General features: G+C 40.2%; 2 protein-coding genes across 5 annotated transcripts in view; both read right to left on the bottom strand.

Annotated features, from left to right (window-relative positions):
* Positions 1–30: 30 nt before the first annotated feature.
* usp14 (ubiquitin specific peptidase 14 (tRNA-guanine transglycosylase)) lies at positions 31–8,006 on the bottom strand. The gene is made up of 16 exons (XM_028473342.1): positions 7,849–8,006; positions 6,599–6,744; positions 6,479–6,511; positions 5,220–5,324; positions 4,811–4,914; positions 4,667–4,725; positions 4,469–4,599; positions 3,806–3,886; positions 3,640–3,722; positions 3,003–3,117; positions 2,841–2,906; positions 2,655–2,747; positions 2,448–2,579; positions 2,307–2,367; positions 1,954–2,061; positions 31–285 (listed from the first exon to the last, which is right to left on the bottom strand). Exons 1-16 carry the CDS (start codon positions 7,862–7,864, stop codon positions 134–136), a joined length of 1,485 nt encoding a protein of 494 aa, XP_028329143.1. The 5' UTR covers positions 7,865–8,006; the 3' UTR covers positions 31–133.
* Positions 8,007–8,988: 982 nt separating this feature from the next.
* The window catches only part of rock1 (Rho-associated, coiled-coil containing protein kinase 1), a 52,296-nt gene continuing 37,451 nt past the window's right edge, over positions 8,989–23,833 (bottom strand). Inside the window, exons 13-34 of one of the 4 annotated variants that reach the window (XM_028473339.1) lie at positions 23,429–23,477; positions 23,206–23,341; positions 22,545–22,636; positions 22,220–22,466; positions 22,030–22,136; positions 20,815–20,965; positions 20,580–20,740; positions 20,326–20,510; positions 19,423–19,492; positions 19,255–19,358; positions 19,006–19,171; positions 18,572–18,665; positions 18,399–18,487; positions 16,792–16,983; positions 16,558–16,723; positions 12,356–12,426; positions 11,944–12,032; positions 11,778–11,856; positions 11,434–11,695; positions 10,787–10,994; positions 10,569–10,638; positions 8,989–9,892 (exon numbers count right to left, since the gene is read on the bottom strand). In XM_028473339.1, coding sequence (XP_028329140.1) covers positions 10,590–10,638; positions 10,787–10,994; positions 11,434–11,695; positions 11,778–11,856; positions 11,944–12,032; positions 12,356–12,426; positions 16,558–16,723; positions 16,792–16,983; positions 18,399–18,487; positions 18,572–18,665; positions 19,006–19,171; positions 19,255–19,358; positions 19,423–19,492; positions 20,326–20,510; positions 20,580–20,740; positions 20,815–20,965; positions 22,030–22,136; positions 22,220–22,466; positions 22,545–22,636; positions 23,206–23,341; positions 23,429–23,477 — 2,767 coding nt within the window. In that variant the 3' untranslated portion in view covers positions 8,989–9,892; positions 10,569–10,589. Of the gene's footprint in view, positions 10,639–10,786; positions 10,995–11,433; positions 11,696–11,777; positions 11,857–11,943; positions 12,033–12,355; positions 12,427–15,353; positions 15,467–16,557; positions 16,724–16,791; positions 16,984–18,398; positions 18,488–18,571; positions 18,666–19,005; positions 19,172–19,254; positions 19,359–19,422; positions 19,493–20,325; positions 20,511–20,579; positions 20,741–20,814; positions 20,966–22,029; positions 22,137–22,219; positions 22,467–22,544; positions 22,637–23,205; positions 23,342–23,428; positions 23,478–23,833 lie in introns of those variants that run through there. The other 3 variants (XM_028473338.1, XM_028473340.1, XM_028473341.1) reach the window with 3 other exon arrangements.

The following is a 23,833-nucleotide window of genomic DNA, read 5'->3' on the forward strand; positions in this document are numbered from 1 at the left end:
TCTTTTCTATCCACATAGATCTACACCCACTCAGAGTGATTCTCAGCTTTTATTGAACAGTTCAGCACTGACTTCCTGTAAGAAGCACATGTGAAGGTTTGGCAGCGGTGTAGAAAACGTTAACATGGCAACGTTACGCCTCGTCCTGAGGCTCCGCCTCCTCCAGCCGCCGTGGCCCATACAGCAGCACGTAGGCGATGTGCCAGTCCCCACCCCCTGACAGACGCAGGATGTCCTCTGGAGAGACCACACCCACCTTATCGTCATCAAACTTCACCCATTCATCTGAGAAAGAGAGGGGAGGAGTTAGTGTAACGAAGAAGCAAACTCATTAAACATAAGTCTTTAATTAGGCTACGATCAACATTTCTCATTGAACCACAGCAGAAACATGAAAGCTTCAACAATCACAGACTTTTATGGTTAGTTACTACTTAGTTAATTAGTAGGGATGCACCGAAATGAAAATTTAAGTCGAATATCGAATGCAGTTGTTTTTCACTTTTTTTTTTTTTAATATTGCATAAATAGCCTAGAATACATTTTTAGACATGTTTTTTTAAAGAAAGTAAATGTTTAATGAATATTATGACATTTTTTAAATATTCCAGTAGCCTTTGCTTTTCATAAATATTAGCTCTTCAAATAAAACAAAACAAGCATTCCAAAAAAAAGCTAAAGTGCACTAAAGGGGAGGTATGATGAAAAAAAATCACTTTATAATGGTTTTGCTACAGTGATATACATTACTTGGCCAAAGTTGAAAAAGTTCTGTACTTAAGTCAGTCTTCATCCTAGTTACGCACTCTGGGTGGAGCGGCCCTGAAATGTGGGTGTTCCCATTTAAATCACAACACGAGTATTCTCCCGTCTGCACAAGTCCTTTTCCTCTTCCGTGCTTAACCCTGGAATAAGTGCAGCGCCCCGATAAGGTGAAACACATTATTGCACTAGAAGTTTGGACATTTTAAGCCACACGGACTCATAATATTGCAGAAGAGACTCCCGAAAAGAATCAATCCAAAGTGACACTAACGCTGTCACAGGTGGGAGGAGTCACAAGCACGCCAAAGGATTGACCATCAGCTTTACTAATATGTTCACATTTACTAGTTCTAGACAGGACAAAATGTGTTACAATTCATTATATTTTACCCGTGCGTCGCTGAGCCTACAGTATCAGGTGTGTGTGTGTATGGTGTGCTGCTGCTGCTCGTTACAAACTGATTAAACTATTTTAACACTGCGTACAACATAAAGCCACAGTTTGCTCACACTACAAGACTAAATAACAAGTGAAACATTAATGACAGATGGTGGTGATGACGATGTAATGTGAACGGACGATTAACTATGACTCGGACAGAATGCGGCCGATTCTCACAGTGCAATAATCTGATCAATGATCTGATCAAATCAACCTGTTACAATGTTGTTTATCAACAAAGGCCTTTAAAATTAAAAGTGAACTTTATAATTTTCACAGATTTCAATGACATTTACAAGCGTTGGAGAAACTCCGTGTTCCGTGATTTCTAGACAGCTCAAAAAAATGACATCACCGCCTCCTTTCCTTCAGCCCGCACTCAGGAATATGTCAGGAACCTGAACCTGAACAAGAGAATACACGTAGGAGAGTAGCGCGTAACTGCAGGTGCGCAAAAAAAACGCCTGCTGACGGGAGAACAGACCCCTTAGTAACAAGGATTACTATGCAGGTAAATGAGTTACTTAGCTACCTAGTTATTTAGTTACTTAACTAATTGGTAATATACTTATTTTCTTAGTAACTATGGTTGCTTTGTAGGTAAATTAACTCTGTTACTCAACTACACAATAACTAAATTCTAATATACTTGTTCATTTTCTCAGTTACTTAGTAATAGTTATTTTGCATATAAATTTGAATCGTTGTTACTTGAGTATTTACTATTACTATTTACGTTAGCTTACCTTCTTTTCTCTTCACCCAGCCGACGTAGTGACCTGAGGAGCTGGAACGACCTTGGTGAGTGAGAACAGCCTGAAGGTCGTAGTAACCACTGCTGTTTGACCCCAAATCTGAAGAAACACAGGAAACACTTTAATCAAACATTGCAGAGAAGAAGTAGTTCTTCAGATGATGGAGGAAAAGCTTTATCTGTTGGTGAATCGCTTTTCTCCTTTTCATCACAAGACAACATGATCACCAGCCAACTCGTTACAACAACTGCTCCGAGGTCAAATTTCAGCATCTTTCTTCAGAACATACAGGAAGTCACACTGTCCTCGATTGTTTACAAGCTGATTACAGGTTGTTTACGTACCGTCTGGAAAAGAAAAGGCCTCGTATTTGACTGATTTTGCAGCGTCAGGTTTCTTGAGTTGCTGAAAACAGAACAAACACTTTTAGAGACACACACACACACACACACACACACACACCGAGCATTTGTTTGTTTGTTTACCTTCTGCTGCTGCTGCTTCTCCAGCTTCTTGTCCTCCATCACTTTGAACTTTGACCTCATGGGCAACATCTTCTCCTGTAGCTCAGACGTGCACAGCTCGTACACGTCCAGCATCAGCGGGAACTTTACGTCCTACACACACAGAGACAGGGGTTCAGCGTTCAGACATGGGTCAGGGTCAGAGGTCAAAGGTCAGCACAGACTGACCTTGAGGACTTTAGCGTTAACCGACTCCTTCTCTTTGTAGTAGAACCGAACCATCTGAACGGTGAGATAGGCCGGGAGGCGGCTCAGCTTGGACTGAAGCACAGCGAGAATGTGTAGTTAAAAAAACACACAATCATCTCACACACACACACACACTTGATGATGGTGATGATGAAGAACACTCACTGATTTGATGTACAGAGCGTTTCTTTCCAACGACGGAGACATTTTAGTGATTTCTTCCTGCAGCCTCTGAAAGAACATGAACACATGATCAGGTCACATGACCACATCCTGTTGTGTTACTGTAACAGACTGAGTCGTGTATGCGTGTGTGTGTTTACGTACCAAACGCAGTCCTGTTGCCAGATACTTCACTTCCTGGTTGATGAAGCAGCTGAGCTGGAGCTGACTTTCCTTCCCTTTGATTGGCTCCTCGTCCTCAGACTCTGTGCATTTCATGCTGAGCGCCACGTTAAGGAAACAACACGCTAACAAATGACGCGTTAAGGAAACAACACGCTAACAAATGACACGTTAAGGAAACAACACGCTAACAAATGACGCGTTAAGGAAACAACACGCTAACAAATGACACGTTAAGGAAACAACATGCTACAAACGACGCGCTAAAGACAATACGCTAAGAAATTACACGACACGCTAAAGACGACACTAAAGAGGACATGCTAAGAAATGACACATTCAGGACCACACGCTAAAGATGTTAAAGACGACATGTTAAAGACTACACACTAAAGACGACTCGCTAAGGATGACACGCGAAAGACAACACAAAACGCTAAAGACGAAAACGCTAAGACATGCTAAGAGACGACAGGACACGCTAAAAATGAAACGCTAAGAAAGACACAATACAGACGACACGCTAAAGACAACACGACACGCTAAAGATGACGCGCTAAGAAACAACATGCTAAGGACAACACGCTAACAGTTTGTAGTGAGGACAAAGAAAGGAAACCAAGTTTCAAACTCCACACCAAAGTATTGGTCGATGAAGTTTTTCTTCTCAGACGAGGAAGCAGCGCCACCTTCAGGCTGAGTCTATGACACAAAGAACGGAGCAATCTCATTGGATGAGCTTTGGTAAACGTGGTGTGTGTGAATTAAAGAAGAAGAAGCTTCACCTCCATGGACGTCTCTGACTCTAACGGCTCCAACTTCTGCTGAAGGACCCTCATCATCTGCAGCCAGCACTCGTTAGCATCCTGAGAAAACAGAGGGAACACGTCAACACAATGTATAAACATGTTAACACAAACATCTTAACATGTAATTCAGTGTAAGTTATAAAAATAGTTGACTAAATTATTATGCATAAGAGTTTATGCATTTCTTTAAAACTTTAATTTATCATAGTTCAACTTGTTATTGGAGGTTGTTCCCTCCTCCCAAGCAACTAAAGTAGATTTGATTGGACACCTTAAAAAAAAAAAAACAGTTCTGATTGGATTTCGTCTCATGTGAACACCATAGTTTAATTTTTATTAGTTGTTAAAAATATCGACATATTTTCAGGACAATCTGTTGTGTAAAGAACGAAAAGTCGTTGTTCAGACGTAGAAATAATAGATCTGTTCCTGTCCTCTGTTAAACACAAACTATTCCATTTTTATCACAAACTCTGAATTAATTTAACCTAACGTGAGTTTGAGAAAACCAAAAGTGACATGAACTTTTCTTCTTAGTGATCATCAGCGCCCTCTGGTGGTGAAAGTCTGACAGCAGAGTATTCTAGTAAACAAAAACAAAAAACAAAGCCCCTTCAAAATAAAAGCATGGCGTCCCACCTGCTGCAGGTACTGTCCCTGATCTCCTTTCTCAGCGAACTGTGGGAACGCCATGTGGAGGAACTGCAGCAGGATTATGGGGGGCAGGCTGGAGGACGTCTTCTCCATGGTTTCATAAAGGTCACGCAGCGCTGAGGAAGAACGTAGCGTTAGCATTGTTAGCATCGTTAGCGTTAGTAGAGCCCAGCGCTCTCATACCTGCTGTGATGTACTGTGATGGAGCGTTGGCGCCTGACGAACGCAGAGCTCCAGAATACCTGCAGACAGCAGAGGGGGAGGAGTCAGGGAGTAGCCACTCCCACTAAGTAAAGCTTTGATTAGCAGTGTCTGAAACACACTGACCTCCTCAGAGCAGCTTTTAGTTCAGGCACTGAACGCAGACACTGGACCGTAGCGTTCATGTAGCATGTGTTCCCCAAGTTAGTGAGTCCACATGGCAGCTCCAACTGTAACACACACACACATCACTGTGATATACGCAAAGTGTTTATTATGTAAGAAATAAAATAAAAAGACCCCGCGACCCTGAAATAGCACAAAACAGGTCTGAAAATGGATGGAAAAAAAAAACAAACACTGCATTGATTGTGTCTTAGATGTGTGTTTGTGTAGTAAACATGTGATTGTGTAGTGAATATGTGATTGTGTAGTAAACACCTGTAAACAGTAAATATCAGGATGTGTGAGAGTAACTTTAATATTTAATACCAACCAGTGCGTGTGTGTGTGTGTGTGTGTGTGTTAAACCTACGGCTGAGGCCAGCTGTTCTTCTGTCATATCTTCCACAAACATGGGTCTGTCTGAAGGTTCCTCTGGGAGAGCCTCAGCTGATCCCATCATCAGTAGAGTCATTCCCTAGACACACACACACAAACACACCAGTATACATACACAATATACACACACAAACACATCAGTATACATACACAATATACACACACAAACACATCAGTATACATACACAATACACACAAACGTTTTAGAACACCCTCATTTCAAATCGTACAAGTCCAATGAATAGTTTGAAATGATACAAAGGTAAATTCTGAACAGCCAGAGGTTTAAAAAAAGGTTTGGTTATTCATAACTGAAATATAATGTACATTTCAGAATTATACAAATAGGCCTTTTTCAGGGAACACGAAGTGGGTTCACAATTTAAAGCTGTTGTGCAGCAATGAAGGTTGAATCAGTCTTGAAAGCTGGTGCTACTAACTCCTACAGGTGTTCACACTTTTCTTGGTTACTTCCAACCCCCTCTGTCTGCATAAAAGCAGTGTTGGAACACACTGTGGTACCAGTAAACAGACCCTCATGAGCATCAGGTGAACAGTATTGTTTATGGATTCCATCATTTCTTTTTCAACTCAAATTGCTTATTTGTTCAATGCTTTCATTTCAGAGTGCAATGACAATAAACTGAATCATTTTCAGCAAAATACTGAAAAAGGGATGGTGACTTTGTAATTGTCATGAAAATGCACAACTGTACAGTTCTATGTAGAGTTCTAGACATATGTAGTTAACAACTGTTAAAATAGGTTTCATATCAAGCGTTCCCACATTCTACCATTTGAAAAAGATAAACAAAAAAGGCTCAGACGCCCAAACCAAAAATATGAATACCAATATTTTCATTGATTAGGAAGCCTAACAAGGTCACCAAGAGATAGTAATTTGTTTTGTGTATTAGATTAGAGATGCTAAGAGAAAGATAACACAAGAGGAAGGTTAACTTTTATTAGGTTATTTATTTCATGCTCAGTAATTGTGATTAATTGTAATTGAACTTTAGTAATTAAGAAATTGCAATTGACTTTCTGAGGATAAAAAAAAAATTGTAACGTAACTGTAATTGGAAAAATGCTGGTCACTGTAATTGTTATGAATTATAATTGAACATGGGTAATTGAAAATGTGATTGTAAATGAAAAATGTAACTGACTCCAACACACTCTCGCTCTCTCACACACACACACACACACACACACACACACACACACACTCACGTTCTTCAGTTTGATGTTTCCCCACTCGTCGTCCTGGAAAAGAAAAAAGACAGCAAAGAGATGAAGTGGGAACGTTGTTATTGTTGTTAATGTTTTAACTGTGCTGGTTTCCATAGTTACCTTCAGTGTGCCTCCTTTGATCATCACCTTCTGTCTGTCAGGTTGAACTCCGGTCAGAGCGAAAAGCTGAGCTTTAAACACCATGGGAGGTTCCTCAGTGTTCAGCTCCACGCCATCAAACTTCTCCTTCCCCCACTTCACGTTCACTGAGGGAAACACACACACACACACATGAGAACATGCAACCGCCTCCAGAGACCCACACAAACCACCAACCATCTCCATGTGGAGCAGTTTGTGAGGTCATCAGTGAGAACCTGCAACGTCCCCCTGAGCTTCAGCTGCTCCCACAGTTAGCCTGTCAACTCTGAGCTAGCACTACTGGTGTTACAGTTCACCTGGTGCCCATGCAATGTGGTGAGTTGACTCCCTGTCAGCAGTGATTGTAAACAGACATCAACGAGCCAATCAAGGTTTAACACGTTATTAATTAAAGACTCTCAGGTCATTATTTGGCTTAATTAAAAAAAAGAGATATTAATCTAGAACTTCATCGACATTTAACTAAATAAAAGCGACAAAAACAAACCAAAAGCTGTAGATTCCGTCTTTATTTTTCATGTTTGTATTTTTCTGACTGTGTGTCTTTAATTATTGTGACTTCATCTCTTGGTGCTGCCTTGTAAAGATTAAATGTAAAATGTCCCAATTTTAATCAGACTGTGCCATTTTAATACAATGAGTCAAAACTGTACTATCTTTATCCTTTAATTAAGTTATTACTAATTATTACAAGTAAAAAATAATTATTACGATAATAAAATAATGACTATGTTTTTCTGATAAACATTAGTGACTCATGTACTAACAAGTCAGATAACACTTACACAAATTCTTAAAAGAAGAAAATAAACACAAGATTATTCAATCAGAACTAATCGTTGGATACATGTTAAATAATTACAAACACTAAAAGTTGTTATTAATAAATTATTCACGAGAAGGTAAAACTGACGTTTACGCACCCGGAAGTGAGCCATCAGTGGACCCGGACACCAGTTACATCGGAACACCAACTTCGTTAAACACGCTGAACGGAGTCAATAAGAGCAGTTTAACTTTCTCTTTGTGTTTGGGAGTTCATTAAACCACAATTAAAACAGTAAACATAGTATTTTTTGCCATAACTTAAAATCCCGAGCCCTAAAACGCTGAGGCTAGGCTAAGCTAACAGGCTAAAGTAGTGCAGGACGCCGCGTGCCCATTCGTGTCAAGCTCTGTGTGACGTCAGCAGGTTAATCAGATCCTACCTGTAAACACCGGCATGTTTGTAATCCGACCAGAGTCCTTTTGGTCCTGAATCAGTCCGAAATAGCCCAATTAACTCTTAACTTCATTCAACGTGACTCTGCAACAACACGCCGGCTCATCGACGCGCTCTGACATCAGCTAACAGACCTGCGCACATAGCAGAGCCTCCACATTAGCACCGCCCATATATCACACCGTTCTCTTTATTTATAATATATAATTTTTTACATTATTTATTTTACGCTAAATAGTAATGAAAATAATCTTTTTTTATTTTGAGAAACTTTGTAGAGTTCATTCCGTGTTTATGTGCGTGCAATTCCTACTCTGGCCAGCAGGAGCATTTATGTTATTCACAAGAATAGTAATATTTTTACAGGAAAACATATAATCACAGGGAATTAAAAAAAAATAAATAAAATTGAATTTTTATGAAACTGTTTTGACAAAATCAAACAAACAAAAACAAGTCTTGGTTGAAAAAACAAAACATAAAAAATAAAACTGAAAGACAACTTTTAATCAGCACAGTGTAATTATTGAAAAAGCTCATTTTGAATTAAAAAAGACGGGAAAAAAATTTGTTACAAAAACTAGATACCTGAATCATACAACACCTTCCATCCATTCCCCAACCTGCTGGCTCCTCTTCAGGATCAGCTAGTGTCTATCTCCAGCTCTTATTGGGCAGTAGGCGGGGCTACACCCTGGACAGGGCACCAGTCTATCCCAGGGCCACACACACACACACGTCTGACTATGACTCAATACATTTAAATAAACTAAATTACATTTGTGTTACAACCTCTAATCATGTCCAGATGTTTCTCTGTGTACTTGCTTATCCTTCCTGTCACATCACAAGTAGCGCTTAGAGAACTGGTTCTAAACCGGTTCAGATATAGGAACTAGTGCCACAAACCAAGCAGATGTTTTCACTGTTTTAGACATTGACCTTTAATCTCTGATGTATTTCAAACAGCTGTGCACGTCTGAATTTTTCCTGTAATGTTAGAGATGAACAAACATGTTGAAGGATCACTGACTTGAATCTAAAGACTCAGGACTTGATACGTGAGACTCTTGTAATGTTGATGTAAAGTAAGTCGACTAAAAAAAATAATTCAAAGTGGACGATGGTTCTTTAACGTCTTTATTTCGACCCTGAAAGTGTCCGACGTGCAGCTGATGACACACACACATGTTTATTGAACATATTTATCAGAGCGGACCGATGACGTTCGTTCATCAAATGATCCGAGGGCAACATTTTCCAGTGCTTTTCTTGAACTGAACAGTTTGAAACAGGAAGCAGGTGGAGTGATGGTAACTGATTTATACACACCAAGTGTGACGTCTGATATGAGCCGTAAACAGGTCATCTCATATATATATATATATATATATATATATATAAAAAATCAAACCAGAGGAAGTTCGATAAAACCAGCGAGGGCGTGGTGACCTTTAAAAACCAGCCGATGGAAGCGTTAGGATTGGAGGAAAGAAGCTGATATGGCAGTAAAAAGCATCGTTATCGTTAAGGCACAAACGCTCACCGTTAGTCCAATAATTTACAGTCAAGTCCAACAGTGCACGTTTACATTTGTTAACTTAATGTTTCCTTTTCAACCATTTCTCTATGAATCAATGTAAGGCAATACATTACAAAACAACAACAACAATGTACCAAATAAACAGAAGATGATCCAACGGGAGCTTCTCATGGCTTCATAAAAATAATTAGAATAAAAATAATGCATAGATTTAAATGATGTGTGGGTTTAATACTCTGAGTCTGTGCTGCTGCAACCAGGGGGCGACAGAGCACAACGTCCCATATGATCCTCCGTGTCCAGCTCTGGGGGTCACGCCCCCCTCCCCTGGTGGTCGGGAGGAGCGCTGCGGTCCGACGGCATGTTGGGACAATGGTTCCTGGAGGGTCCCTGGAGGGTTCCAGCACTGCTGTTTTTCATGGACACTGATTTGTTTTTTTATACACACAGGCTTTCCGTTGGTGAGGGAAGAGGGACAGACGGTTAGCTGAAAGACAGAGCAGAGGACACGTTGAATCCTCAGTTAGTCACACTAACAGCCCCAGTCCTCACAGATGAGGTCAGAGGTCAAAAGTCAGAGCGGATCCACCAGGAACAACCTCCCAACACGAGTGACGACCATTAAACACCTGAGATTATCTTCTAATAAACAATAACCAACAGATACATGAACAGGAAGAACCGTCAATAAACACGAGTAAAACCGTTAATGAACAGGACGAACCGTTAACTAAGCAGGAAACAACTGGAACGACCATTAAATCCCTGTTAATAAACAGGAAAAAACCGTTAGAACCGTCAATAAACAGGAAAAACTATAAAAAACAGGAAGAACTGTTAATAATCACGAGTAACCGTTAATGAACAAATAGAACCGTTAACTGAGCAGGAAACGACTGGAACGACCATTAAATCCTTGTTAATAAACAGGAGAACCACCAATAAACACGAAGAACCATTAAAAAGAACCGTTAATAAACAAGCAGGACCGTTAATAAACAGAAGAACTATTAAGAAGAACCTTTAATAAACTGAAAGGACCGTTCAGAAGAACCGTGAATAAACAGGAAGAACTGTTAATAAACAGTAATAATGATTAATAAAGAAGAGGAACAGTTAAACGGTTGGGGAGCATTCATAGGTCAGAGGGGGCGTGAACACACAGTGGTGGAGGCGGAGCTTAGTCAGCATGTGCTGGAGGTGGTGTCGGTCTGAAGAATGGAAGCAGCTCGACTACAAACACAGGAGAGATGAGGTCATCATTAGAGACGCGCCCATTGGCTGAGAGGGTCACATGACCAGCTCACAGTACCACACCTTCAGCTTTAATGGTTTCACTTTAAACACACGTTTACTGTGTGCGTGTGCATGTGTGTGTCACCTGAGCTTTCCCGCGTTACTCTTGGGGTTCTTGCGGAATGACTGGTTTGGTCCAGATCTGGTGGACATGGATCGAGGCGATGCCCTAGAGAAGGTAGTGGGCGGAGTCTTAGGGATCTTTTTCCCCAGGTGACCAATCCACTTCTTCTGCTCATCCTGAGTCAGAGCGAGAAGCAGCATGTCCCTGGCTGACGTCACATCATAGTTCACTAGAGGAGAAAAAGAAGAAGAAGAAGAAGAAGAAGAAGAAGAAGAAGAATTGTGTTTCAGCAGTGTCCTTAGATCAGCGTTTTTCAACCTTGGGGTCGGGACCCCACGTGGGGTCACCTGAAAATAAAGTGAAATACGGTAGCCTGAAATTGCTAGTAATAATAGAATTCACATGTTACAATTATATATATATATATATAAAATTGCCTGGAAATAAAATTAAAAGTAGTTGCCTGAAATTTCTAGTAATAATAAAATAAAATAAATTTTAAATCTATTGTGTACAATTAAAAAACAATACATAATATCACAGAAATAGTTATTTCTCAAATAAAACACAAAATGTGTTAAAAATACTGTGATGGGTCAGAAGCAGATAAAGGTTGTGAATCCCTGAGTGTTTGCATAGCAATAGCCGCTATGATATGCGCTAGCTACCTTTGCAGGGGGCAATGACGTCCTCCTTCTTGTCCAGGTGGTCTTTGTGGCACTTGACATGGCAGCGTCGGCACTCCAGGGCCGGCGGCGGTTTGAAGACGTTCCACAGGGGCTTAGAACACGCCTCACAGTTTGAGGGGAAGTGGTAGAGCGTGGGAATGAACTCATGTCCTTTGTGAGGGAGACAGTTGGTTTTATCACCCTGAGGGACCGCCTCCAGATCCGCCTCCTTCCTGCACTCGCCCTCGTTGGCATACAGGATCTGAAACACAGAGGAGGGAAGGGGGCGTTGCCTGTGAGAAAAAGGGGGCGAGGCCAGCAGACCGTAGGGGGAGGAGCCATACCTGGAATATACGAGGGATCTCCTCCGTCTCTGCTCGGTAAACGTCTCCCTGTGTGACGGGACGCACGTGGAACAGTTTGCTGCACAGACATGGACAAGCCCATTAGACACGCCCACCAAAGATGCACATTAGACACGCCCCATCACAGCTCAGAACAGATACTCACTCTATGTCCAGGACCATGGAGGGGTTGGACTGTTCCTTGTCCTGCTCATCATTGTAGAACAGGATCTTCTTACTGCTCACCACCACGTACTATAGATTAAACACAGTTATTGATCGCATATTGATCAGTTATAGATTTGTTATTGTTCCTTTATTAATCTGCTATCGATCAGTTATTTATCCGTTATTGATCCATTATTAATCTGTCACTGATCTGTTATGGATCTGTCTTTTATCGATCAGTTATCGATCTCTTATTGATCTGCTTTTGATCTGTTATAGATCAGCTATTTCTCTGCTATAGATATGTTTGTTATTAATCTGCTATAGATATGTTCTAGATCTGTTATAGATAGGTTTGTTACTGATCTGTTATTGATCTGTTGGGCTTCCTGGGGGCGTGTCCTGTGTACCTGCTTCTTCCAGCCATATCTCTTGATGTTGGCTCTGTTGGGAATGGACAGCCATCCTTCCAGTCTGGACTCTGAAAAGAACAAAGGACAGAGCATGAAAATCCACGGGAGACGTGAATGCGTGGGTGGGCGGGGCCATGCAGCGGGAACACAATCCAAACTGAAGTGGGGAGAAAGCAGAGGTCAGCGAGTTCTGCCCAGGTCCTGATCACAGACGTTAGCATGTTAGCATGCGCCAACACACGGGGGGAGGAGCCTAAACGTGCTGCAGGTGAACGTGCTGGAGGAAGGAGGAGTGTTACGTGTGTGTGTGTGTGCGTGTGTGAGGACAAAGCCACGCCTTCTTTCAGGCCTCTCAGTGACACAACACACACACACACAGCTACACAGTAAACACAAAATCCTCTCGTGGACTCACAATCAGAAAACAAACAAACTTGAATAAATAAAGCATTCATTCATCCCTTTCTGTTCTAACGTGATCTAAATATTAATTTCAGTGTTTCGGTTAATGTAACAAACACGTGTTACTGTGTTTAAAACACACAAACCAACAAGCAGCTCATCTCACACCATTTCATCATCAAGTTCATCTCATCTTAAAAACATTTGACCCGTGCTGAGTCATAGTTTGTGTTTAAAGTCCCCGTGTCACCATTTCTACCACCACAGGTGTAATTTTATCTCCAACACATACAAACGTTTGAGTAAAGCTGGGGTCTGTAGAATCGTGAGGCGCTCCACGCTCCCCCCTCCCCTCCTGAACGAAACTCTTGAGTGTACGCGCATACTGTGGAACTTTCTGCGACTGTTTTCTCCATAGAGACTAGTAACAAATGTAGGAACTTTTTAGACATGAAAGCATGTACCACTCGCTGCTGTGAGGACAGTAAGAGGGTCAGAGTCACAGCTGCTCCTCAAACACAAGCAGCCGATCTCAGCTGATCAGAGCAGACACTCCGTCCACACTGCAGATGAATTGGGTCTGTTCTTTCCATTATAGATCATTTTTAATAAGCTATTTATTCCATCTGTTCTCACTCTCTCTCTCTGACTTGGGGCGGACTGCGCTGACTGATAGCAGATAGCTCGCAGTTTGCTGCACAAACTGACTCTGCGCACAGCGTTCCTGCTGAACACATTTGTGCCTTTATTCTGTTGCTTCTCCACCTCAGTCTTCCTTTTTCCTCTTGCTTTGCCATGTAACCGCTGTGCCAAAAGCCACATTAGAGACTTCAGCTGGAGTATAATACCATGGGACTGTTCCTATTCTCAGATCCAGAAGACCAGAACGTGCATCAACTTTTGACGAGCGGCTCAAGCAGCCAATTGTAACGCTTAAAATACACTCAAACACTTTGGATTACAATATGTAATACAATATAATACGATGATTATGGATTTTTGACCAAATAAAACCAAAAATAACTTACATACCCCAGCTTTAATGAGAGAAAACAAGCTCAGTGTGACATTGATAATCAGTGTAGTTTTAGCGGCTGACAGTAGGGGGCACTGCAGCATCAGCAGCAGTTTGATGTCAACAAGTTAACACACAAACAGCAAAGGACTGTAGGAATAACAGAGAAACACAAACATACAGAAATTAACAATAGAAATACACAAATACACAAAAAATTACAAGAGAAAGGCACAAAATAAAAAAACACAAAATAATGAAAATGCACAAAAAAAATAAAATAAATTACACAAAAAGACAAAAGAAGACAAAAATATGACAAAGATACACAAAACGAGAATAATACACACACACAAAAAAAAAGAAGATGAGAAAGATACACAAGACAATGAAAATACACAAAGACAAAACAAAAAGACACAAAATCAGAATAATACACAAAATAAAGAAAATATACAAAATGAAGAAAATACACAAAGATAAAATTAAGCAAATACAAAAATATACAAAATCACCACAGGAAGGCACAAAGATATGACAAAAAGACACAAAAAGAAAATACACAAATGAAATAAATTACACATGATGACAATAAAAACACAAAAAGACAAAAATACACGAGATGACAAGAAAAAAACACAAAACAAAAATACGTTAAACGGCAAAAAGGCATAAAAAAATTACAACAAAAAGACACAAAACAAAAATGCACAAAATGAAAAGAATACACAAGATAATTTGAAAAATACAGTGACAATAAAAAAACAAAAATATATGAGATGACAAAATATGCTTAACAACAAAGACAATGTCACAAAAAACACATAATGACAGAAAGACACAAAATTACAGCAAAAATAAACACAACAGGAATAATAACAAAAGATAAAGAAAATACAAAAGATGACAAAAACACCAAAGCAACAATAAAAAACACAGACAAAAATACATGAGACAACAATAAAAACAAAAAAAAAAAAACAAAAAGACAGAAAATTACAAGAAGAGACAAAACAAAAATAGAAAAAATAAGACTAATACACAAGATGGTGAGAAATATACACAAAATAATGATAATACACAGAAACGCAGTCAAAAGTACACAAAAACACACTATCACCACAGGAAGACACAAAATTATGACAAAAAGAGACAAAATGAGAATAATACACAAAATAATAAAAATACATGAGATGACAAGAACAATACAAAAAAATAAGAAAAATACTCTTAACAACAAAAAGGCAAAAAACAAAACAAAAATACAAAAAAAGAGAATAATACACTTACAAAAATGATTGACAAAAAAAAAAAAACTGAAAACGAGAACAACCACCCATGATAATAAGTTGAGACAGTCCTGAAAAAGAGCGTACTAGCGTAGCATCTATATGCTAACGTATTACATTGTGTTTCTTTGAATAATGAATCAGTGCTTAGTGCTCAGTGTGTGTTTAGAATAGAATAAATTAGATGTTTGATGATCTAATGACGGTGCAGAAGGACTTAAAGGTAAAGGGACGTGAACTCCACCTGTAAGGGTCAGAACCAACGAAGGGAAACAGAACAGGAACCAAACAGAACAGGAACCAATCAGCAGAGCAGCAGCGTGCGCTCACTTACTGACGGAGGAACAGCTAGTAGAACTAAGACAGGAAGGAAAGAGAAGGACTGGAGGAGTGACCACACGCCTGGAAGAAGACACAGGGAGGAGTTAGTGACCACGCCTACTCAGTGAAGGTGACCACGCCCACTCAGTGGAAGTTACTGATTCACACAGGGTTCAACACCCTCATTTATTTTCACTGTTTATACTGATTGTGATCAGGGTGAGGGTCAATTATAATTGTAATTGCTTAATTAATAATTAATTACATTTATGGCATAATTGTAATTGAAAAATATCTGTTGCTGTTGTAATCATAAGTGATTTTTAATTGAGTTCAGATAAATTACTTTGTAATTGCAATTGTCATGAAAATGAGATAAAAACTGTGAATACTTAATTAATTGAAAACCTGATGAATAATGCTACACTTCAATGTCTTACACATACGTAGTTAATAATGATTAAAATACGTTTCATATCAGGTTTACATGTCACTTCTCTTCAGGATCATTTCCCGGTTGAAAAAATATAGAAATCGAGGGCTTGGGGCGGTGTTTAGCTCAGTGGGTAGAGCGCCTGCCCCATGTACAGAGGCTATAGTTCCTCACCTGCAGCGGGTCCAGGTTCGATTCCCGGCCTGGGACCCTTTCCTGAGTGTCATTCCCTGCTCTCTCTCACCCCTTTCCTGTCAAGCAACTGTCATATAAAGGCCACTAGAGCCAAAAAAATCCTTTAAAAAAAAAAAAAAAAGAAATCGAGGGCTATACTAACGCCTGACAAGGAAACCAAGGGATGAGAAACTAATTAGATGATAGATAATACTTTTTAGTGTATTTTACAGCTGATTTAAGACACGAGTCAAACTGACGCGTTAGCAATAGAGATGCTAACAGGAAGCTAACACAAGAGGAAGGCTACGTTTAAATAAGAGTTATTTATTAAAAGATCACTAATTGTGATCAATTGTAATTGAACTTTAATAATTGAGAACGTAATTGTAATTGACTTTCAGAGGGAAAATAATTGTCAATTTGAATTGGAATTGGGAAAAAATGTTGGTCACCGTAATGATAATTGAGTTGTAATTGAACAAGGTTAATTGAAGATGTAATTGTAATTGAGCCCAGCCCTGTGACAGTGTGTGTGTGTGTGTGTGTGTGTGGGGGGGGGTACCTGCTATGTTGCAGTCGGTCTCGTCCGTCTGGAGGCTGGTCAGGCTGGAGTTGTCCATGCGCTGCTGCAGGTCGTTGAGTTTCTCTCTGAGCTGCTCGATGTCGCTCTCCTTGCTGTCCAGTTGCATCTGCAGCTCGTTGCGGTACGTGCACTCCTCCACCAGTTGCTGAGGGTCACATTAAACACGTTAAAAATGCGTTAGAAGGCAGAGTGGGCGTGGTCACGTCGTCGTACCCCCTGCATCTCGCTCAGCTCCTTCTGGTACTTGATGGCCATATGGTTGAACTTGTCCTTCTCCAGGTTCAGCTCCGCCTGCAGTTTACGGAACTCCTTCTCCTTCTTACGCAGGTCGGCCGTGCTGCCTTTCTTCTTCTGGTCCAGCTTCATGTCTTTGCGGTTCATAATCTCTGCCAGCTTGTTGACGGCCTGCAGACAGAGGTCAGAGGTCACACGTCTCTGAGCTTCAGTCTCGACTAGAGCTGTACATTACCATGATTCTGATACAATTCACGATACGATATATCCCGATACTAAACGATATGATACATATATTGACCTTTACAAGTACAAAAGAGTATGAAATACAATTGATTTTCCTTTTTTTTTTTAAACTTGTGAGAACAAGTAAATGGTTATGGAGGACAAGGAGTGTCACAATTAATTACATAAATACACCGTTCATTAAGTGAAACTGTCAATAATTAATTAAATCTATTTTACAATTCATTTTCATTTTGAAAAGTATTAAGTATAAATATTTCACTATTTATTTATTTATTTATTTGTTTCATGGTCTGGTGAGGCAGCACTTCATGAATACATTTTATCTGACAAACGCGCTCGTCAAAGTCTGTGGGGGCGGGGTTAACATCAATCCAACCGAATCCATTGCTTTGGTCTTGACTCTTTCCAATCATGGCGGTGACAACGATGGAGGATGTGCATGAACTTTCCAGGGAGTTAGTGAGAGATTTTAGACCTCGTTAAAAATGCAGAAGCAGGAATATAGTACAAAACCAAGGTACAGATTGTATAGCACCACGCAATATATCAGAATAATGTCTGCTAGCTCTGCCTCAATCCATTGTCAGGGATCGATTTAGCTTGACTTGATGTGCAGGTAACCAATCAAGTGTAAGGAAACCGCCCCCCACGGACTGTGACGAGCGAGTTTGACAGATAAAATTAATTCATGCAGTGCTGCATCACCAGAGCATGAAATAAATAAATAAATAAATAGTGAAATATTTATACTTCATACTTTTCAGAATGAAAATGAAATGTAAAATTGATTTAATTAATTAATGACACATTCAATATATTATTGGCAGATTTAATTAACTATTGACACATAGTTAATTATTGGCACATTTATTTAAATACTGACACTTTAAATTAATTGATGAAGGATGTATTTATTTATTTAGTTGTGGCACTCATTGTCCTCCATAAATAGTAACTAATTGTAGCACAAACAACAAAAACAAGTGGTACGTTTATCAAACTGTCAAATTACATTTTTGCTTCTACAACAGATTCTGATTCTGTTTAGTTCTGTAATAAAAACTAACCACATACATGAGGTAGTTTAACAAGGTCTGATGGTGTGTTCACTGACACCTAGTGACCGGAAGTTTACATGCTATGCTAATGTTAGCGCAATTAATTTGTTTTTTTTCATTTTGAGCTTTTTTTCATTAAAAAAACATGGTTTAATAAATCGATTTGGACATTCTTTTAGATTGATACGATAATCACACAATTAAATATTGCGATTAATCGCAGAATCTTTTTTTCCTTCCACCCTTAGTGTGGACCGAGAAGTGACGCTCCATCTTCACCTGAGTCTTGAGCGTGCGCTCCGTGTTCAGGATCTTCTCATAGTTGGCTTTGATGGCGTTGCTGATCTCCTCCTTCTGAGCTATGTACTCTGAGGGAGGAAACACATACACACACTGTGAACTCTCACACACCATCACAGCTGTGTGGTATCACTGTCACTCCAGGACTTTACCTTCGTCCTGGATACGGAGCTTCTCGTTCAGCTCCGCCTGCTCCTTACTGAGGTTCTCCACGTCTTTGGTCAGAGTTTTATTAGATTCCTCCAGCTGTAAACATCACAGTGTGTTTATTAAAGCTCAATGACAACATCTCAGCACACGGTGACATTAGTTAGGTTATAAATGTACGTCACATCACATTACATTTACATCTACAGTGAAGTCGCTACCTACAATTAGCAACTTTTAATCAATTTCTGTGGGTTTTAAATCCCATTTCACCACCTTTTCTGGTCACTTTTAACCCATTTTATTTGTGATTAAAACAAGGATTTCCATCTTTAAGATGACTTATAATAACAATAAACTTCCTGGATAACAGTGGATATAATTCAGATGAATAAATAAATGTGTTTATCACAGATTAGATTAGAAGAGGAGCTCTGACCCGTGCTATGATGGCCTCCTTCTCTCCCATCTCTTGCTTGTGTCTGCTCAGGGCCTTCTTGTTCTCCTGACTCAGCTCAAAGTACTGCTCCTCCTGCAGAGCTCGTGCTAGCTGCTCAGACTCAGCTTTGGTGATGGTCAGGTCCAGCTGAGCGGACAGAGAGTCCCTGCAGAGGGGGAGGAACCACGCTTTCAGAAGCTTCTTCTTCATCTGTCTATATGTGTATATGTGAGAATAACTCTTTCTCACCTCTCACTGGACAAGTCCTGCACCTTCTTCTGAGTGTCCTGCACTTGTCGGTTCCTCTCCTCGATCTCCTCCTTCAGCTCCTTCACCTGAGTCTTATAGAGAGTCTGAGAGGAAGTTAACACACAGTCAGTAAAGAATTCTCATCATAGACACTCATCAGATACTCACAGAGAAATACTGTTCAGCCTCCAGCTGGTCCTGGAGCTCCCTCATCTGGCCCTCGTTGCCTCTGTACTGCCTGTAAACACACACACACACACGCACACGCACACGCACACGCACACGCACACGCACACGCACACACACACACACACACACACAGATGAGGTGTTTGAGCAGGATTAGACTGAGATGTGATTAGCATGCAGTAATGCTTTAAGAAGCAATAACAGCAGCCGCTATATTACTTCCTGTTACTACAGGAAGTCATTTGTGGTTTGACTTCAGAGGAGAATTAGTGAGGATTACGCATGCACACGCACACACACACACATATATTACTGGTGTATGACAAGCCGTTTTTAACATTTAATCAGTTGCAGTACTTGTAATTGTAGATATCTATAATTAAATTTGCACATGTTGTAATTCCAAGTCTACATTTTGATAATGTAATTTAGGCTAGTTGCAATTCTAACTTTTGACATCTACAATTCTATTCTCACTAATCACAATGTCAACTGTTCATCTACAATTGTTGCTGCATTACAGATATCATAAATTGAATTGTAGATATCAGCTGAGGATTATAACTAGTGAGACTGTAAAACTTTTACTTGTAAAAACTTTATTTTAGCTATCTACAATTCATTTTATAACGAGTCAGAATTGAATTATGATATCAGAAAAGAGGCTTTCCACGAAATTTCAGAAATCTGCAATTCAATTTATATCTGTAATGTAACAATAATTGTAGATATCATCAATTACAATTGCAACTTTATAATTTATAATTATATCATGGATATGTAAACATATAAATAATTTTTATTTTTTTTAAATGTTTAAAACACAGAGTTTGTAAAAAATTAAATACATTTTATGAGGCCCTAAGTATCTTCAATCACTCACTTGGTGAGTTGAGCCAGCTGGAACTCCAGGGAGCGTTTGCTCTCCAGCGCAGTGTTGAGCTCCTGCTTCAGCTGCTTCTCAGAGACCCTGAGTCGATCCACGTCCTGCGTTCGGTTCTTCAGGTCGTTCTGGGTCAGAACCCGTTTACTGGACTCCTGCTCCGTCTGAATCCTCAGAGCCTTCACCTGAGGAGGAACCAGGAGGTGTCAGGAGGTGTTCAGAGGCTGAAGACCTTCTCTCAGAGCTGAATCTACCTCGTCCTCCAGCCGCTCCTTCTGCTTCATCAACTGCTCCATCTTCTGCACCGACTGCTTCAGGTCAAACTCCAACATGGAGCACTGCTTCTCCACCTCCACCACGCGGCTCTCGGCCCTCATCCTGGCCCCGTTCTCCTCAGACATCTTCTGCTGGACGGCTGAGGAGGGATGGAGGAGACGTTAGGTTCTTGTGTTTCAGCGTGAGCAGCAGCTCAGAGGGAGGAGGACTCACCTGTCATGGCGGCAGACTTGGCCTCCTCGATGGACTCGTACTTATCGGTGAGCTGAGCCCTGGTCACCCTGTGCTCCGTCTGCTCCTGCTCCAACCGCTGCTGCAACGTCTTCAGCTTGTAGTTCAGCTCGATCTCCAGGTTGTTCTTCTCCTGTTATACAACACACACGCAAACCCCTCAGCATTAATAATTAATTAATAACAGTTACAGTTTAATGTTGACTTCTCTCTCTCTCTTTAAAAACATTTAATTAATCCAACAGCATGATTTTATTTCATTGATTTATCAATAAATCCTCAGATGTTTGTGAGGCTCTGCAGATCCTCAGTGATCTGCTTTAGTAATCTTCATCTTTCCAGCAGTGGTTCTCAACCTTTCCAGCCCACAACCCCCAAAATAAAAACACATGGACATTGAAGAACAGCCATGTAGACACAGGGTCATCTATGAGGGGGAATAAAGGGGAGAGATTTTTGGAGCCCATCCATAAAGTCAGCAAAATGAAGGTCCATTGTTCTATGAATCTGTGATAACCACATTTATTTATTCATCTGAATAATATCCACTGTTATCCAGGAAGTTAACTATAATTTGGGCTATAGTATATATAGTCATTTTAAAGATGGAAATCCTTGTTTTAGAAATACATTTTCAGAAATAAAATGGGTTAAAAGGGACCAAAAAAAAAGTGGTGAAATGAGATTTTAAAAATCACAGAAATTGGTTAAAAGTTGAAAATTAGAGTGGGCAAAAACGGAGAAAAAAAAGTGGTAAAAAGGGTTCAAAGTGTAAATATTGAAACAATTAGTTTAAACTGGCAAATAATGGGCATGACAATATTGAATCAACATATGTGACATTAGGTGGAAAAGTGGTGGAAAGGGTTAATAAGTGCTGAAAATGTCTTGAAAGTGGAAAAAATGTGCAGAAAAGGTCTTGAAATTTGATGGAGAAGTGTCAGAAATGGGAGTAATGTAGCAAAAATGCATTAAAAGGAGCAAAAATATGGCAAGAAACAGTGATGAAAATAGGTTAAAATATGTTGAGTTTGGTGTAGTTGAAGAAAAAGGGTAAAAATTAACAAAAATTTTCTCAAACTGTTCTGAAAATATTCTTAGTTTGTTTCCCTCTAGCGACCTCCTCCCAGTGTCTTGTGACTCCAAGGTTGAGAACCAATGCTTTAGATGAGTAGAGCACAGTGTGGTCCAGCAGACCTTCTCCAGGTTGTTGCTCCTCTCCTGAGACTGTTTACGTTCTGCTTCCACTTTGGAGAGGCTCATCTTCAGGTTCTTGTTGTCCTCCTGTAGACCTGCCATCCTCGCTGAGGATTAAAGAACCACATCACAGAGCTAAGATGATTCTATTTGTGATTCTGTGGATATGTTAGTAGATGCTTAGTCTCACCCTGCAGCTCCCTTATCTCCTCTGAGCCCTGGCTGTAGTTCCTGCGCTCTGAGTCCAGGCTGCTCTGGAGGTGGAGGAGCTCCTTCTCCAGCTGTGCCTTCTCAGCGTCTGTTGAGCGGTTCCTCTCCTGAAGGTCTCTGTTCACACTCTCCAGCTGACTCATGGCCTTGGACATCTCTGTGTGGCTCTTCCTCAGCCTGGCTGCTGTGTCTGACTCAGCACGCAGCAGGTCGTTGGCCCCCTCCAGCTGTCATAGACAGAGCCATGGAGTGACGGTTAAAGCAGGAGCGTGCACGTGTAACATGTGCATGTGTGTGCTCTGTACCTGGATCTGCAGCTGAGCGATCTTATCGTTGGAGGCCTGAGAGCTTTGACTGATCTTCTTCATGTCCTCCAGCTGCTCCCTCAGAGTGGAAACTGAAAACAGGTCAGACAAACAGGAAGTTAAAGTTTGAAAAGACAACTTTAATGTCAAAATAAAAGGCATAATTTCAAAATAGAAAATTATCACTGATTGTAAGAATAAAAGTCTTTATTCTGAGAATCAAATACTGTTGTAAAAAAGGCATTAAAGTCAAAATAAAAGACCAATGTCAGAATAAAAGATTATTGTAAAAATAAAATCGTTGGTTGTAAGAATAAAAGACTATTGTCAAAATAAAGGATTTTATGGTCAAAATAAAATGCTTTAATGTCAAAATAAAGGAAGATCGTCAAAATAAAATGCTTTAATGTCAAAAAAAAGATTACCGTCAAATAAAATTATTGGTTGTAAGAATAAAAAACTACTGTCAAAATAAAGGATTTTAATGTCAAAATAAAAGACTAACGTCAGAATAAAAGATTATTGTAAATTGAAGTCTTTATTGTGAGAATAAAAGAAGGGCTCATAATGAAGGTTTGTTTTAGTCTCATCAGTGTGACAGCATGATGGTTTTCTCTGATAAAATACACACAGGTTTTGTTAAGTCAGGTTTAAGTTATACCCTCGTTCTCCAGGTTGCGTCTCTTCTCTGCGTCCTGGTCTGTTTTTCTTTGGTAGTCAGTGAATCTGTGCTGCATCATCATCTTGTCCTTCTCCAGCGCTGACATGCTGCTCTCTATGCTCTTCCTCTGATTGGCCTGAGGACCACACGTCACGCTGTATCACGAGCCAATCAACACACAGCACCTGCTCTACCTGTATGTGATGATGATGATGTCACTAACCTCCTCATCCAACTCCTTCATCAGCTTCTCCATCTTAGTGTTGGACGTCCTGAGGAAACAGGAAGAGGAGAGACACGTTACAGGAAGTGATTACAGCTTCTTTTCTATTTAATCTACAGCAGGATGTGAGAGCTGCTGCCTAACTGGTTAGAAATATGAGGTGGGTGTGGTTTGTCGGTATGATCCCTCCTCCTGTGTCTGAGGAAGAGGATGCTGAACTTTGATCAAACTGAGCAGCTGCTGTTAGAGTCAGACTGGTCACCATGTTATACTGTGACTCACTGAGCACTCAGAGCAGCTGGTGTAATGGTCAGACTGGTCATCATGTTATCCTGTGACTGAGCTGCAACGCATTAAGTGCTTGTACCGGTTGGTGTTATGGTTTGACTGGTGATTAGGGATGTA

Source organism: Gouania willdenowi, chromosome 17, assembly GCF_900634775.1.
Source record: "Gouania willdenowi chromosome 17, fGouWil2.1, whole genome shotgun sequence".
Classification (NCBI taxonomy): Eukaryota; Metazoa; Chordata; class Actinopteri; order Blenniiformes; family Gobiesocidae; genus Gouania; species Gouania willdenowi.